Source organism: Maniola hyperantus, chromosome 7 (genome assembly GCF_902806685.2).
Source record: "Maniola hyperantus chromosome 7, iAphHyp1.2, whole genome shotgun sequence".
NCBI classification, from domain to species: Eukaryota; Metazoa; Arthropoda; class Insecta; order Lepidoptera; family Nymphalidae; genus Maniola; species Maniola hyperantus.
Window position 1 is genome coordinate 3,749,098 of NC_048542.1, and position 19,098 is coordinate 3,768,195.

The 19,098-nt window shown below is 37.6% G+C and overlaps 1 protein-coding gene across 6 annotated transcripts in view; it reads left to right on the forward strand.

The window, feature by feature from the left end:
- The first annotated feature begins 595 nt into the window (after positions 1 to 595).
- Positions 596 to 19,098, forward strand: part of LOC117983529 (anillin-like) — a 72,272-nt gene continuing 53,769 nt past the window's right edge. For all 6 annotated transcript variants that reach the window (XM_034970096.2, XM_069499729.1, XM_034970097.2 and 3 more), the window contains exons 1-6: positions 596 to 781; positions 876 to 1,353; positions 3,386 to 3,502; positions 3,938 to 4,110; positions 4,663 to 4,791; positions 5,532 to 5,618. In XM_034970096.2, coding sequence (XP_034825987.1) covers positions 764 to 781; positions 876 to 1,353; positions 3,386 to 3,502; positions 3,938 to 4,110; positions 4,663 to 4,791; positions 5,532 to 5,618 — 1,002 coding nt within the window. In that variant the 5' untranslated portion in view covers positions 596 to 763. The remainder of the gene's footprint in view (positions 782 to 875; positions 1,354 to 3,385; positions 3,503 to 3,937; positions 4,111 to 4,662; positions 4,792 to 5,531; positions 5,619 to 19,098) is intronic.

Sequence of the window (19,098 nt, forward strand, 5' to 3'; positions counted from 1 at the left end):
ATGAATAATCCTACTCATTGATAAATCTCTGGATAGGACTACATGAATCCAGTTTCGTTCCAACATTTTAAGTTCTAGTTTCACGGTTGAAACGATTCATATACGACTCAAAACCGGAGTGAGCTATAGATCGACCGAAAAGAGTAGAGAGTTTAGTATTTTTCGCAAACTCGTAACCCAAAGTGCTAAAACCCACCTCAATCAAATAATTTTTTTTTATCTTTGACAGCACTGACATTAATTTTAGTATTTTTTTTAAATATTACAATAAAACTTCAAGCTAGCCTTATCTTATTACTGTACAAATCATGCCCGTGTGGAATGGTGCCAAGAATACTGGCTGCATTTTAGGGATGCTCTTTTATTTCCAAAATATTTAACTTCGACTCTAAACGATTGCACTGTACTCATATTATAAAGTTTAAAGTTAGTTTTTTTAACCAAGTTGAAACCGAAACGGCTCAGAACAAAACGGAGTGTAACCGGATCTTCCTGTGTAATCCAAGCTTTATATGTCTATGCTCAAACGTCTCTATATCCAAAGACTACAACTAGAATTTTGAACTCTATGGTTAATTCAAAAATTTCGGTTTGTTGTCAAATGTCAAATTTCCAACGGCGACTGAAAGTGTTTTTGTGATTTTAAATTGATATTTAATAAGTTAAAAATAAGAGTATAGCTTTAAATAGTTAAATTAAAACGTCGTAAGCGTTATGGTGATTGTATGATTCTGTGTGTGAAGTTTCTATTTCCATTGTAATTATGGATCCATTTACTCAGGTAGGTCCGGCTTTCTGTAACGGCCGCCGCGCCTTAAAATTTTACTTCTTCTATTTTTCTTCTTTTCTAATGTGAAATTAATGGTGTATTACAGCGTATGTTGGAAAGGGCACGGGCTAGGCAAGAGAAAATCGATCAGAAATTAGCTAACTCTGGACAAGCAGTTCCGAAACGCAAACCGTTAGCAGAAAATGTCAGTCACTTTAAAAATCACGCTTCGCCGGTTAAATCACCTATTAAAAACTCGAGAGAATCCTTATCTTCACCCAAAAAGACTGCACGAGAAGTAGTAAACTGTGATACGCCTATAATAAAGAAAGTTTTTGAAAAATCTGAACAGCCAGTTTTGTCTTCGCCCCCACGGAAAAACGACTATATAGTGACGAAGAAGGAGTTTAAGAGCCCTAAAAGCAGTTTGAATCGTCGCAACTCTGACGTGTCGGTGGAAATCAACATTTCTCATAGGAATGATATTCAGATTGAGGTTCAGGTGGAGGAGAGAGATGCACCAATCAGCATCGTTTACAACTCCAGTGAAGGTGGCAATAATGTTGTCATTGAAGAAATCGATGGTAAGTTGGTAATTTGAATCAGAATCTAGAATAAGAATCTCAATCTAGACTTAGTATTACTTAGTCAAATCAAATTTATTTTGCAAAATAGTGGGTAAATAACAGATTTACCCACTATACTACTTTTGTGTACAATATACAATTTGTAAGTACTACAATAGTTAGACCTGTACACAAGCCACTACTGCAGACAGTGTGCAAGTGTGTGAATTATGGGTATCCTCTCAAAATGAGAAGGGTTTAGATCATTATTTTAAGCTTACATTGTGGTTTAACATCATATTATACTGTAGAAAATGGGTACATATCATGATTATTTTGGTGATTTTTATCTGCTGATATGCTGACCTTGCTGGCTAAGTGCAAATTGGCAGACTTTCACACCTTTGAGATCATCATAGAAAACTCTCAGGTGTGCAGGTTTCCTCACAAGTTTTACTTTACCATTAAAGCTAGTGATATTTAACAAAACACACAACTCTGAAAAGTTAGGAGTGTGTGTCCAGGTTAGAACCCCAGACCTCCTAAATAGGAAGCAGACATCTACATCTAGGCTATCACTTTAAAAGTAAAGTAAAATAAAATCCATACAAATATTACAAATGCGAAAGTGTGTCTTTCTGTCTAGTAAATTTGTCATGGCTTGTCACTGATTTTGATGAAATTTGGTACAGAGTTAGCCTACATCCCAGGGATGGCCATAGGCTACTTTTTACCCCAGTAAAACAAATGGTTCCCTACCAGGATACTTAAAGACCCATCCGCCTAACCAAATGATATGAAATTTGGTATAAAGATAGCTTGCGTCCTGGAAATTGACTTAGGCTACTTTTTATTCCGGAAAATCAAAGAGTTCTCACAGTATTTTCAAAAACCTAAATTCACACCGAAAAAAATACAGGCATCATCTAGAATTCTATAATGTAATAGAAAATAAAGAAATTATTTAAGAGTTCATTAATGAGATCATAAATTAATGTTCCTAACTTCCTAGTCCGTTTATTTAGTTAGTTCCGATTTTAGCCATGCGCCAAAAGAGCCTTGTCGCACTGTGTGTGAAAGGCAAATAAGACAAATGGCTAAATAAATTAGTTTTCCTGTATTAATTTTGCACATTAGTCACTTCTGATAGTATTCTGAGTACCCATTACCAAATGGTGTTTACTTAGTAATCCATACTAATATTGTAAATGCGAAAGTGTGTCTGTCTGTCAGTTAAATTTGTCATGGCCCATCTGCTTAACCAATTTTGAAGAAATTTAATATAGAGAGAGCTTGCACCTTGGACATGGATATAGAATTGGATTTGTCAGGAAAATCAAAGGTTTCCCACAGGTTAATATTCAAAAGCCTAAATTTACGCGGACAAAGTCGCGGGCATTATCTAGTACAGTAATAAATACTATTAAGATGAAATTATTTACTAGAGACAAAGCTCATTTTCATTCTTGTGTTGTGTTACACAAAACTTTTGAGTCTGTTCATACATTTTTATTTATTTTGTTGAGGAGTGCATTTTGTCTTTAGTGTTTTACAGTTTTTTTTAAATTAGCAATGGATAATGGTAATTAGGTTTTTTATGGCCTATTTAAATTTTACTTAAGTAAATATGTTTCATGTTTAACTGGTCTGGCATACTGATTTCATCATTAACCTTATTATAAATGCGAAAGTGTGTTTGTTTTTTTGATGATATTGAAATTAATGTAGAAGGCCTTACAAGAGGCCTATGTCGTTGATGACAACGATGACGATTATGATAGTAAATAGTACTTAAATACACTGATGAACTTCTAAATGCAGTCTTATTAAAAGTATTTTGTAAAAACTTATTCAAATGAAATTTGGTTTAATTTTCAAAAAATATGCCACATGCCACACACAGGGACTTCCACACGCTGTGGTGTTGCGTCACTTGGATCCAGTGCCTCCATGCAACTCATTTGATGTTTGTTAGCCTAGAGCGGGGTCTGCGAATGTTGCACTTTCATAAATGCATATCATTTTATAATTTCCTATTATTTATTTCCAGATGACAATAAGGTTGAGGAGAAAAAACCAATTGAGATGGGTGATGACAAGAGTCACAAGGCTGGTCTCCGTAATAATGTCAAATCAAGACTGGACAGACTTGCAAACTTATATTCAGGTATAGTATTATGCATTTTATTATATTAAGCCTGCAACTTCATTTGAATGGATTTAAATTTTTGAATCCTGTGATAACTCATCAATTTTTCAGGATAAATAATGGCATTTGGGATGCCAAGCTATATCTCAAGTGTTAAGTTTTTTTAAAGAATATTAGCCATGTTAAATGACTAATAATCCCCCTTTCCTCTCCAACTAAGGGTGGCTTGTGCTAGGGGTAGGTACGACAATAGTGCAACGGGCGGGGTTTGAACCGTCGACCTTTCGGTTTTCAGTCCACACTTTTACCCGTTGAGCTATTGAGGCTCCAAATTTGAAGATCCAAATTTGCAGATTGAAGTTGTGTCTAGTATAAAATTCAGAAAAGACAACAGAAATTTGAGAAAAATAACAAAGTAGCAACAGTTTTAGAACTCTTTTCTCTACTTTTCAGACAACCCAACCATGTCTCCTCCCATATATCGCTCTGAGGATTTCATGGCATCACCTCCCAAAGACCGTGAGTCTCCAAAATCGAAGCATGATGGAAAGAAAAAGTTTGGCCGGCTAGCAGCCCTGGCGGATCAGATTAACAACTGGGAAGATGATCTTAAGCACCATTCTCATGTAAGTACACTTCAAAAGTTTTTGAAAAACTTTTCGGATTTTCGTGCGTTTGTGTCATGAACTAGAGCGGCCGTCTTACAGTATAAGTCCCGCAAATTGCTTAATGCGCGTGCCCGCCATTTTAGTGACGAGCACTAGACTGAAGTTTCGAGCTGATGGTATATTTTTATTTCGGCTGACGTCAAAATGACGTCATTTCGATGTTAATGAGACATGGTTCCAGCGCAATAGCAATTTGCGGGCCTTATACCTACTTCAAAACATCTGCCAGGGCATCCAACGGGTATACAGCAATATTGCATGTTTGATATGGTCTGCCGATTGAATTATGATATCTCAAAAATTTTGTATGGGCATGGGAATCGTTATTAACAAACCTATAATTTAATACTATTAGTTAATAATACACGGGATTTTTGAAAATCTAATCACTACTCATATCATAAATGCGAAAGTTTGTTTGTTTGTTGGTTTATCCACGCGAACGAAGTTGCGGGCGTTGGCTATTAAATGAAATCAGTTAGTAAATAATAACATTGTTTTCTATTACAGCAACCAGAAACAAAGAAAACTGCATCTTATCAGACAAAGAACGACAAAATGGATGCATCTACCCTGGATATGTCCATACACTCCTTCAAAGACATCAACAAGGCTTTACAATCTGCAAAAAGTAACAAGGTATGGAAATCTTGGTTTTTAAGTTCAATTAGGCCGGACTCACTTCATCACGCGAACCGAAAAGTATGGCCCTTTTGGCGGCCTGAAAAAAGGAACCCATAAGGGTTCCTTCTTTCTGGTTTTGATTCCTTTTTCGCATGCACCTCTAACTTTTCAGAGTTATGTGCGTTTTAAGTAATTAAATATCACTTGCTTTCTGAGAGTTCTCCATAATGTTCTCAAAGGTGTGTGAAGTCTACCAATCCGCACCAGCGTGGTATTCTATGGCCAAACCCTTCTCACTCTGAGAGGAGACCAATAAATACTCTCTGTACTGTAAGTATTCTGTGGTCCAAGCTGAGTATAAAAGTTGGCTGAAATAGTTCGAATCTTACTTTTCAAGGATCTGTAGCCACCACCCCATTGCAATCAATAATGGTTCTCGCATACGATATTCGTAAGTCCTTCAGTAAACGGCGCCTGAAGAATTGTGCATAGCAGACAAACCAAGCGTTAAGTACAGTTCTTGCAATTCACGAAGGCGAGTGGCTCATGGTTGTGTTTAAGTCGTATCGGTATAAGGTTGGTACACTGAATGTGTGCGTTTGCGAGCGCTTGCTCGCGACGGATTGGTCCGACATGCACACACACTTAGGCAATGGCCGCGTATCCCACGTAACGACAAGTAAAGTCTACTCGCCTTCGTGAATTGCAAGAAATGTCCACTTTTGTATGGGCAGTGATTTTTTTATTTGTTTCAGAATACAAAACAAATGAACTCGCACACATTTACAAAACCCAATGTAAATGAGTGCCAACGGTTGGCGAAAAAAATCGTTGCTGATCTGGTAAGTGCTAGATATGTAAGATTTAAATGTACATAGTAATTAATGATGTAATTATATGCAGGTATTACAGGTAAAAAAAATATATGGTTTAACCAAAAAAAAGATTATTTCCTAACAAGTTCTATTTTTTGTTATGCTTAAAGCAAGTGAATTTTATTTTTGAACTTCATTGCTTCATTTTGGACAAGCATTATGTCTAATAGATTTTTGTTAAAGTAGCTAAAAAGATAAAAATAAAGCTAAAGCTACATAGATAAAGAATATTAAAAAGGTAAGTAAGTTTTCTGTTTATTATAATTTCTTGGTAAAAATCATCTTCTCAAAACATGTATAGTACCCAGCAGTAAATATTCCATATCAAGCTTTAGAATGAGATGGCTGGCAACTTCGATTTTGTGGAGCATCTGTCACTCATAGAGTCCGTACAAAATGAGAACTCACTCGCCATTTTAACTCTGTGTCAACTATCATGTCAAAAGTACGGTTCACCTTTAAAATAATGACTAAAATCGTACTTTTGACATGAAATTTGCAACTTAAAGTTAAAATGGCGCGTGAGAAGTCTATTTGACTAGTTGTCACTGAGTTCTCAGACTATAGTCTCAACCTCTGGTGTAGTGTTCTCTAATCTCAAGTCTCAACGACAGAGACAATGCTCTACAAAGCGGACGATGCCGATTATCTCTTCCTAAAGCTTGATATCTATGTAATATTTACTGCTGGGGATTGTAATGCATGATTAAACCTTTTACATTTATTGTTTGGTGAAAGAAATCTGGTTGCCACCTTAAAAAAACCGGCTAAGTGCGAGTCAGGTTCCGTACTACAGTCGTATTTTTCGACATTTTGCACGATAATTCAAAAACTATGATGTATAAAAATAAATAAAAATCTGTTTTAGAATGCACAGGTGAAGACCTTTTATATGATACCCCACTTGACATAATTATCTTACTCCGAAAATTGTACATATTAATTATTAGTTCATGACCTCAATTTAATTTTTTTTAATGCGATGTAACCACAAATTCACGGTTTTCATTTTTCCTTGAATGTCTGCTTTAAGACCTACCTACCTGCCAAATTTCATGATTGTAGGTCAACGGGAAGTACTCTGTAGGTTCCTTGACAGACAGACAGCCAGACTACAAAGTGATCCTATAAGGGTTCCGTTTTTCCTTTTGAGGTACGGAACCCTAAAAATACTACGGTGTAGTCCGTAAGTGAGGAGTTCAATTTTACGCGTTATGCTTTATTTTTGGCGCTATGTTCCAGTTTAACTGCATTTGGTGCGACTAAGAGTGCCCTACCGATAATAGAATTACCAAAATAATTATGTTTATAAGGAAAGGATTGAAACCTTAATTTTACAAAATTGAATTTGAGACCAAACATTTGTTAGCAAAATATAATGATTTCTTTCTCCAAACAAGTCATAAATTCTTCTAGGTTTTATTGTTATAGTTCTTGCATTTCACGAAAGCCACTGACTCATGCTTGTGTTAGTCGTATCGGTATACGTAAGGTACACTAAATGTGTGTGTTTGACAGCGCTTGCTCGCGACTGATTGGTCCCACATGCACGCACACTTACGCAATGACCATGTAAACGACGTTACCACAAGTAAAGTTCAGTAGCTTTCGTGAATTGCAAGAACTGTACTAACAAACGAGCTCCTTCTTCTTCTTCTCTCTCTGGGCTGGTTTCCGCACTTAAACGTTTCCGTCTGTTGTGCGTGCTCGAGCTCCTATGATTGGGCGTAAGGGTGACGGATTTATTTAATCGATTAACATCGATATAGGAAAGTTTATTAACCAATTGTAATTATGGTGTCGGGTTTGTTTAGTCTTTTTAATCTTTAAATGGGCGAAGTTGCATCATACATACAAAGATTTTTTATAGTCAAAGATCTATTTTAACGTATTATCCTTTGTGTATCTAATTCCTACTTTGCGAATGTAATGCAAAAAAAACCGTTAGGTGTCGTAGTACAACTGAGGCCTGACAGAAGGCGAAGCTTTCAAGGCGGTGCGTTTCATTGTTCGTTTGTTTCACTTTTTTTCATTTAGTTTCCCATCCCAAACATCCACTTCAAAAACAAAATAATGCGAGTTTCGCTTCAAAAAAAATATGCGCGTGCAGTTGATTCAGATTGGCAGTGAATCGAAGCGAATTTTTAAATTTTTACATAGCGTTTTGACCTCTATCTTGAGCACTAAAAACAAAAAATTCGTGTGAACTTCTTTCCTCGGTACAAATTAAATACGATTACGAAAATACCACAGGCCAATTGCATATTACATAGGTACACATTACAATCACACTTTTCTTTTTTGGTATTCTTATATACAGTACGCGGCAGTAAGTAATGTACATCGGTCTTTTGAAGAAGATAGCAGATTTGTAGAGCATTGTCTCTGTCGTTGAGACCGACAAAACGTCATATAGGTAATAGGTATGAGTGACAGAGACAACGCTCTATAAAGCCGAAATGTCATTCTAAAGGCCGATGTACATTACTTTCTGCCGCATTCTATAGTGTTTATTGTGTTCTACACAAATTTTTAGAGTGGCTCTGAGATCTGTAGAGATACTTTGACTTTATTCAGACTTAAGTTCCAGTTAAAGCGAGACAGATTAATGCTAGCGGTAAAAAAAAAAATAAAAAAAAAAATAAGGCTTGTCTCATTTTAATAGCGTCGTAAGTCTGAGCAAAGTCAAAGTGCGCTCTCCAGATCTCAACCTTAAATTATTTAGAGCAAACTTTTTCACAAATTTATCTTGCGGTCATTAAGACCTGTTTAGTTTGCAAATAGCAAATTAGTACCAATGCGTAGTAATAACTTGTCTAGACTACATGCGATGCGTAATTTACTTAGGTCAACATTTTCCTATGTATTTGTAAAAGTTACAAAAGTTTGTCAGCTCTAAAGTATTGATTTGCATACGGTCTTCAGAATAAGGAACGCGTAGTGCGCGGCCTTTGGGAACATGCTGGATTATCGTACTTTAAACAAGGAAAACCATAGAGTAGACTGCAGAACTTTGTTGTTTGCCGAATAGTTATAATAATTATTTTTTATTGTTTAAAAAAGCAAAGCGCGCTTGCCTAGAAGTTGCCTATTCATTCTTGCTTTTATAATATTTATATACGTCAGCAGAAAATAAGGACGCCGGAAGGGCATTCCACACCTTAGTGGTATTAATTACTTATGCCTAAGTATTTGGTTTTAGTTTTAGAGCATGTCAAAAAGTTTACTGCCATCCTTTTCCGCTATATTGTGACAAGCATAGCTATTCTTATGCTGGGTTGTACAAAAACCGGACTGGCAGCTTACAAATTATTGTATAAACCGAATAGGCGCCATTAGCATGAAATTAATAATGTAATGTAATTGAACCTTCACTAAATTGATATGTCTATAAAGTATAGCGGTGCGGTGTTAGCCTATTGCATATGACATCGGCATTCCAGTCAGGTAGTCCGGGGTTCGACCCCCGGCACGCATTTCGAACTTTTCGGAGTTATGGGCGTTTTAAGTAATTCAAATTTCATTGGCTTTAATGGTGATGGAAAACGTCGTGAGGAAATATGCATGCCTGAGAGTTCTCCGTAATGTTCTCAAAGTTGTGTGAAGTCTGCCAATCCGCACTTGGCCAGCCAGCCAGCGCGGCGGCGTGGTAGACCAAACTCTTCTCATCCTGAGAGGAGACCTGTGCTCAGTAGATAGTATCTAGTATACTAAATAATAAAGTTATGATTTAAAATAAATATAAATGGTCTTAATCACAAATGATTTCGTTTTATAAAAAAAACAAGCCCCAATACGTCTCCATGTATTTGCTAGTCCGTTTAATCCCGATTAGTATCACGCACGCTCGGACAATTTGACAAGCGCGCGCGTCGCATACCAAATAGATACCGGCTGTTGACTATTGTCTGTAGAGTTGTACTCTGTAAACGTTTGAAGCTAATCTTAATTGCGTATCTATGCATTTGCATATTCCGAACTGTTTGAACACTTTTGTTTTCTATTGTAATGTTACCGTATTTTGTATGGAAAAAACCCTTAGTTGTCTCAAGTACATAGTAATTTTTGAAACGAACTTTTACATTTACCTTTTAGACGACCCACCTTGCCTAGTGGTGAGCACTGTGGTCTTATCAGTGGGTGATCCCGGCTTCGATTCCCGGCACGAGAAATTTGGAATTTTATAATTTCGTCCGGTGGGAGGTTTTGGCCGTGGTTAGTTACCAGTTACTACCCTATCGGCAACGTCGTGCCGTCAAGTGATTAAGCGTTCCAGTACGATGTCGTGTAGAAACCAAAGGGGTATGGGTTTAATAAAAACTACCATACCCCTTCCAGGTTAGCCGGCTTCCATCTTAGAACAGAACTCGAAAAGTGGGACGAGTAGTTTTACGTTATAAATTGACACGACTGACGCCCAGACTGATATTTAGGGCGCAACTACGTCATCACTAGGAATACCATTAAAAATAGTTAATCACTAGCTTATGACCGCGACTTCTGCGTGGACTACACAAATTTCAAACCCCTTAAGGGTAGAATTTTCAAAAATCCGTTCTTAACGGATGTCCACGTCGTAATAGAGATCTGCTTGCCAAATTTTAGCCCGATCCGTCCAGTATTTTTTTCGTTGTCAAGTTTATTCTCTGTCGGTCAGGTTTTCATGATTCTCGGTCAACGGGAAGTAACCTATAGCTTTTGATCCCCTTGACGGGTCTTGACAGACATGACAGACAGGCAGACATACAGACAACAAAGTCATCCTATAAAGGTCCTATAAAAAGCCTTAACCGTTCGGAAGTAAGATAATTATTTCGTGGTATAAAAGACAAGGTATAAAAAGACTAAAAACCATTGTACTCATACAAAGGAAAACAAAACGGCTTTTGGCCATATTTTCGTTGATAATAAAAGCTGGCAATACTTGAAAAACGCATAAACATAATTTTGGCTGACCGGAACAATAGGGGAGACCACTCCACTGCATATTGTGAAGGCATTATTGCATTGAAGCGTTAAGAATGCCCACTGATTTTACGACTCCAAGCGCGGTTTTGAAAACCCAAAACCTTTAGTTTCATATTGACGACCTATACGATAAAGTTCACGGTTCATTGTTTTGACCTTTTTTTCCTTGTATTGGCTGTCTCGTTTACACCTTTATTGAAAAAATAAAATTATGTAGTTTTGAAGTTAAAAGGGCTAAAATTTTTTAAGTGAAGCGTAGGTGCCTACAAAATTTCATTCAGTTTAATTAGTTAATTTTCAGATGACTACTAGAATACGTTTGCATGAAGAGTTGAGTCTGGGGAGGGCGCAATGTACTTATAGCAATACTAGCTTATGCACTCGACTTCGCCCGCGTGGACTACACAAATTTCAAACCTCTGTTTTACACCCTAAGGGCGTTTGTGCACTCATCCGTATTCGGTTCGTATCCGTGATTCTTCGAAGTGGTCACGATACAAATACGTACTCATTCGATTCGTATGTTTACGGAATCCGTGATTTCACGGATGAGTGCACAAACGCCCTTAGGGGTTCAATTTTCAAAAATCCTTTCTTAGCGGACGTCTACGTCAGAATATAGCTATCTGCTTCTGAATGCCAAATTTCAGCCCGATCCGTCGAGTAGTTTGAGCTGTGCGTTGATAGATCAGTCAGTCGGTCAGTCAGTCAGCTTTTCCTTTTATAGAAATAGATTAAATGAACATTTCTATTCGAATTTATGGAATGTTGATTTTACATAATATACAGACCCTCATAATCTTGCAACATGAACTGTTTTTGAGCCCGACCACCCAGAAGTTAGACGCCGTCGTAAAATTTGTAAACGATCGATAAACTGTTAGGAAACAACCAAAACGGCGAGATTTTTTTTATTGTTTTTAGTTAGATACTACTAAAAAGCGCTATATAAAAACAAGATTTTATGCATTTTTTGCATTCTAAAACAGATTTTTATTTATTTTAATGCATACCTAATAGCTTTTGAATTGTCGTGCAAAATGTCGAAAAAATACCACTGTGGTACGGAACCCTGGTTGCGCGAGCCTGACTCGCACTTGGCCGGTTTTTTATTTTTAGAAAGGTCAAACAAACAATGAAATCCATTTTAGGAAGATTAAAATCAGGGCGATCCTAACGATGTCATGTGATCTTAAGTCGTCAAAAGGAATATGTGACAAAGTATCAGGTTAATCTTAAGTCTTTTAACTAATAGAAAAAAGTTGTCTCTTTCTTTAACGACTGCTTAAAAACTTCGAACACTTTGTAAGTTTACCTATGAGCTTAGTTGCTGAGACGTCGCGCGTCGACCAGGCGCGGTTCGCGGCTCGATCTCGGCTCGCACCTCTTATCTTAGGAGTTACATGCGTTTTAAGTACTTTTAAGCAATTAAATATCACTTGCTTTAACGGTGAAGGAAAATATCGTGAGGAAACATACACACCTGAGAGTTTTACAAGATGTTCTAAAAGATGTATGAACTGGAATCCGCAATTGGTCAGCGTGGTGGACTACGGCCTAAACCATTCTCATTCTGAGAGGACCCGTGCGCAATAGTGGGCCGGGCGATGGGTTGATGATGATGATACCATAGACAAATAAAAGTCTATATGGATGATACTTGAAAGTTTTGCCATAAAGTCAAAAGTGATTCAAAATAAAATAGGTCCCCCCGTCGGAAAATCGTTAATATCAACGATAATGATAAAATATTAAAATTAGGGTTAATGGTGCATTAATAAATAACTAATTAGTAAATGTGTTATACATATGTGCCAAGTCCTCATTTGACAATGTAAATACTTATACTAAGCTAAATAATAGATTGATGTACATTATATATATACCTTCTATAAAAAGTGCTATGAGTGTACCTGCCGATTGACTGAGACTGAGTTGCTGGATGGTGACAGTGACATTGAATTCCTTGGCTTATTCCATTTATCCATCCTATGAGACACCCAAGGTGTCTGTAAAATTCATTTGGTTTGCTTGATTAATATTCAAATGAGAATCAAACTATGTTTGTATGGGGCGCGCTAGGACTTAGGAGTAGGTACACACGCCATAGATAATAAAATAGGTATACCATTGTGGTGCGCGTACGCATCGTATGTTACACGTTATATCGTCATCGATCAACCGGCAATGCCACATGACAGTGAGTTATGGGCATGGGCGACTTTAAATGCTTATTATACAACAGCATAACAGTCTGGTGTTGTTTTGTGATAACATAAACAGATGTCTCCTTATACGTTGTCAAAATAAACTGTCCTATTATTTATAGAACTCATATCTATGTATATAAAAGGAAAAGGTGACTGACTGACTGACTGACTGATCTATCAACGCACAGCTCAAACTACTGGACGGATCGGGCTATAATTTGGCATGCAGATAGCTATCATGACATAGACGACCGCTAAGAAAATTCAACCCCAAAAGGGGTGAAATAGGGGTTTGAAATTTGTGTAGACCACGCGGACGAAGTCGCGAGCATAAGCTAGTGTACTCATAATATTTTACATCTGAAAATGTATGTCTTGTTACCTTTTCGCAACCTAAAAAAGTTCTAAGATAGCTTGCATCCTACAGACCCCATAGTATTTATACATATTTTATCCCGGAAAATATTCCGGGATAAAATAAGGGTTCGGTCAGGATTTTAAAAATCTTTAATCCGCGTGGTCTAACTAAGTGGCGTACATTATAAAGTTATTTTCAAAAAGTAGGTGGTTCTCAATTCATATAATTTATTCAAAATAGGTAATAAATTACACTTTTTGATAGTCGGTGTTGGATTTGTAAGCTGATGTGTGGTGATAATTTTGACGCGAACTTAAAACTAAAGCTACGAGGGTTCCAAACGCGCCCAGGTCTGAGAACACACACTTAACTAGTATGGCACTACAGACAGACGTGTTCGAGGCTTCAACCTATCTCCTAGAAGTTCCCGTTCCCATTAGATTAGGGTGTTCCCATTAAATTACAACATGGGGCTGGGCTGTTCTAGGGACGGACCAACAAATTCCTAAAAGGCCGGCAACGCATTAGCGGTTCCTCTGGTACTGCAAATGTTCATGGGTGGCGGTAATCACTAAACATCAAGTGACCTGCCTGCTCGATTGCTCGCTACTGGGTAACTTCGAAGTGTCGTCATCTCGAATGGTCAATCATTGAATCTCGATGACAGTCGACGACCGTGATGGGCTGCCTGCTGATGGCATGGGCGTTATTTCTTGAACACTGCGTAGTGTATAGATAGATTACATGTTAATTTCTTGAACATTTTACGTAGCGTAAATCAAAATTGCATATCCAAAGAGATACGCAACAAGGCCTGCTGGTGCTGCCGTCGTCGTGTCGGTAAAATAACAAGTTTATTGACATGATCCAATCTTGTTATAGGTGTGTAATGATATTGTTGGCCTTCCAAACCTTTTCGTGTCAGTGTCACATTATCTTGCAGATTGGCTTACGAATTAAGAAAAAATCGATTTAAATAATGTAAAAGGTCACCTTCGCACAGTTGTGAGATGTGAGATTATTATAGCTTTGTTTTTAATAATGACGTTTGCGACGCTAGGGTCTAACTACCTACTTGCCGTAAAAATGGGATTCTCAGCTTAGTTGATTTGGCAATTTATCATTTCCTAATTGGCTCAAGACTGGAGGCTGGACTGATGAAAAGCAGTCGTCTAACAGCTTGCCCTTGCCCGTTTATTTTTCTTTACACTACAAGTTAGCCCTTGACTTCGATTTCACTGATAAGTGATGATGCTGTCTCGGCTCTTCTGAGACGGGCGCGTTTAGAACCCTCGTAGCTTTAGTTTTAAGTTTACGTAATTGATTATCATATCACCATTACATATCTTACAATTTTTTTAAAAAACCATCTTACAAATTCCACAATCGACAATCAAAAAGTGTACTATAGTACCTTCTGACGTGTGACGATCACAAAAATGTATGATTGGCTACCACCATCGTAGCGATGGTGGTAGCCAATCATACACTCACTATTAAAATGCAGTATCAGAAACTACAGAACCATAGATCCAGCTAATCATAACCGGGTCACTCATTTTAAGTGATTATCGCCGCCACATCAGGAACCGCCAATGCGTTGCCGGCTTTTCAGGAATTTGTTGATCCGCCCTTTGAACAACCCCATGTTCGTCAATTACTGATATTACCCCCAGATAGATCCAATAATTTTCAAAAAACTTTCAACATCTTTCCTTATTGAACAATGTACCTAAAATTACGCAAACAGGAAGTCGTTCGCGAATTGTCAATGTTTCCTCGTCTGATGCAAGCGACTTCTTCGCGCTTGCATCAAGATTACGCCAGACCTTCCTTCATTACGCGACCGAATAAAACTCTCCCAATTTTTTCATACCTTCTTAGACGTTTGGCATCCCCACAATTTGGCAGTATTATAACCTTAGGCTAATACTAACAAAGCAAAATGTTAGCTAATAAAAACTGTTGAGTAGTTTTATTAAGGCTTTTGAAATTTTCAATGTTATGGTACATTGAACCAAGTTTTTGCGTATATTGGTTACCGGTTGCGGATGTTTTTATCTCGATGCCAAGATCGGGTGCATCGAACCTTATATTTGGTTGTGTTGAGTGTTTTAATAAGAACCTGATAGCCTGTCAACCAAAGACTTGTTTAGTGTTCTGATTTTTTATTGCTAGATTTTTTTAAGTAGCACTTCACTTTGATTTTTAGACTAGACTTGGTAAGGATCATAAATCATAAATCCTTTTGATTGGCTAACACTTCCAAGCAAGGAGCGGACCAACAAATTCTTGAAAGGCTGGCCGCATTGGCGGTTCCTCTGATGCTGCAAATGTTCATGGGCAGCAGTAATCACTTAACATCAGGTGACCCGCCTGCTCGATTGCAGACTGCTTCGTAACAGAATCATGCAAAAAAAATTACATTATTCAAATCCTAGGTGCCAAGTCATTTTATATAATTCAAATTACGGGTACAGCATGCAAATTTAGACGGATAAGTCGTGCGAAAGGATTTAGAATTAACAGCTTATGTAAGAAATACGTAATACTTAGGTACATTTTCATTCGATTAACTCATTGGGGGTGCGGGCGATTTCTAAAAGCCATAGGTCCTGCATGTGTAAAAGAAGCTTAATCATAATAAAGAAAGTAGCCAGTAAAATTATCCCTTCCTAAAATGAGTGTTGTATACCTAAATAGCTTTGAGTAGATGCGTTTATTAAAGCAATTGTTTTTATAGTGGTCCTACCGAAATTGTGATGGACATTCCCCTAAACACTGTGTCAATGACACTACAGTGTACGCTGCTGTTTATTGTAGTCAAATATTTGAATGAAAGAGAAAAAACCGGTCAAGTGCGAGGCGGACTCGCACACGAAGTGTTCCCTGTACCGTACAAGAAATATCACATTTTAATTTTTTTGGTGATGTATCCATAAATTCACGGTTTTCGCATTTTTCTATTGACTTGTGCTATAAGACATTGCTTCTTGCTTTTCTTGATTCAAGGTCAACGGGAAGTAGGTGTAGTACGCGACAGGCCGAATTAGCGATCGGGGAGGTAACGCCCCGCACACCCGCACAGCCCTCGCGGTAACCCGGTGCGGGCGAGTGGTGTGTGGAGCATCCCCCCGCCTCATACCTCGATTGCCACCTCGACCTGTCGCGGACTATACCTACCCTATATGTTGACAGACATCGAAGTGATCTAATAAGGGTTCCTTGTTTTCCCTGAGATATGGAATCGTAAAAACGACAGTCAAGTGAGTCAAGTGCAAGCAGTACTCGCGTCCTGAGAAGGTTCCATATCAGCACAACTTGATCTCAATTCTCAATGAGAATTTGATACCTGCTTAAAAAGACGAAGTCCGTGGAGTGTAGGAGTTCTTACAAAACGTGTAGGGATTTCTCGCAGACTACAAGAAGCCTTTGCGCAGAGGTCTATCGGCTGAAATTATGACAACCAAGACCTAAAAGAGGGTATTGTCAGACTGACTACGAAATAATCTTGTTAAGTTTACGTTACCTAATAAGATAATCGAAATTATTCTGATTTCCAAAATTAGGGGTGTTGTTACTAAAGTATGTCTTAGCAATTACTCGTACTATAGTGGTCGCTGGTCGCAATATCTAGCTGCTCGCGGGGCAATAAAACGCCTCGCACGTCTTTTGTTGTTTGCTTTACAACAAAAGACGTAAGACGTGGTATTGCCCCGCGTGCAGCGAGATATTGCGTTTACTATAGAAGATATGGATAGACCGGTAAGAATAATCGTCTCGCGCGTTTTTTGTTGTTTGCTTTACAACAAAAGACGTGGTATTGCCCCGCGTGCAGCGAGATATTGCGTTTACTATAGAAGATATGGATAGACCGGTAAGAATAATCGTCTCGCGCGTTTTTTGTTGTTTGCTTTACAACAAAAGACGTGGTATTGCTCCGCGTGCAGCGAGCTATTGCGTTTAATATAGAAGATGTGGTTAGACCGGTAAGAATAAAACGTTTCGCGCGTCTTTTGTTGTTTGCTTTACAACAAAAGACGTGGTAGGTATTGCCCCGCGTGCAGCGAGCTATTGCGTTTACTATAGTTGTGGATAGACTGGTGCTTGACCTTTCAGCTTACCTGTTAATTTGGACTAACCAAGTAGGTCAATACACTAAACGTTTTCATGATTTAATTAGTTTCCTTCAAGGCCGGTCGATGTTTACTCCCAAATCAAAGTTGAAACAATAGCCTTTGTTTTACATGTAAATAAAAACATATTTCTTTTCCTTCAGAATATTACGAATATTTTCCTCTGTGGTAAATAAATTACCACACAAAAACGATTCGGTCATATTTAATGTAAAACAAATAAATAAATAGTCTTTTATCTAACATGACCTTATCTTATTACCTATTAAACTTAGCGGATCCAAATAAAATGCAATGGTATTGTAGTTTCAAAAATTAAAATTAAAAAGGACTCGTCAGTTATGATACAGATAACTGACGAGTCAGATATAGTTTTTTATATGTCACACTCACCTTATCTATCACCTCTAAACCGACTGCAATTAAAGGTGTAATAGGATCATTAGTCTCTTGGCAGTGGACGTCTATCGATCTATGATGATGAGGAGGATCATAAGAACTCTCAAATAAATACTGAATATCATAGTTATAGCACCAAGATTTTCTATAGAACTAATAAAACAAAATCGTCACTGTGACGCGTCAATCGTAACTTATGGTAATGAAAAAACCGAACCACAAATTCATGGTTTTTAGATTTTTCCCCTCATGTCTGCTATAAAACCTACGTTCCTGCCAAATTTCATGACTCTAGGTCAACGGGAAGTACCCTATAGGTTTCTTGACAGACAGACAACAAAGTGATCCTATAAGGGTTCCTTTTTTCCCTTTGAGGTACGGAACCCTTGGAATGCCTTGAGTCTAATGAGAATGAGTCTAATGACCTAAAGACCAGATGTTCTCCAATTTTCATCTTCCGTAACATGCAGTTCCGTAATGTTTTGAAAATGGGTCACATAATGTAGCCCCAAGTGCGTCATCAACACCATTTTATGGGTCAACCGAGATCAAACCGTCACTTTTACACGTAGACTATCCACTTAAAAATAATATTCGAAAGAGTTCTTAGATTTTCCATGGCATGTAAACACTGTGTTAAATAACATTTGTTAAGTCGCGGGTATTAAACAATCGACGATTTCTAAATGACAAGGTTGCATGGTAAATTATTTTGACGATTCTATTATTATGTTTTTTAAAAAAGGGCAACTGCTGAGTTTTTTGCCGGCTCTTTTCAGTAGAAGCTGCTTTCCGAACCGGTGGTAGAGTTTTGACATATCATAAGTGTCAGACGCTGTCCTATATGAAATAAAGATTTCTATGACAAAAGATCGAGAATGATTCATAGAATGTTTCAGCACTGTCTCTTAGACTAAGAAACGGTCTGTTGACGATGGTTAAAATAGAAAACAAACAGAACAGTCTTACTTCCGCTTGGCGCTTGACCAATGCCTGACTGATAGTAAGGTTTGTAATGGATGAACCTTTAATTAGTTTCTTTTTCTACGCCATCGTATCTGAACCGATTACTGGGTAAATTGTAAAACATGTTTTCTTTCTGGGCGTCGTACTTTGGTACCATTTAGTGATGATTTAATTAGCAGTGGCCAGTGGCATGCCTTTAGGATTTCCATATTCAGTGAGTTACTGTGATCTATACAATATGCCAGATGGGCATTACAGATTAGATTACAATGCAAACAATGATAGACCGAGTTACATATGTATTATGAATATGCACTTCCGATGTTTATTAAAATAATATGAAATCATATTTTAGAGCCGCTGAACTAACATACTTATACTCAACAAAGCATTAACACCCATTGTGGCAA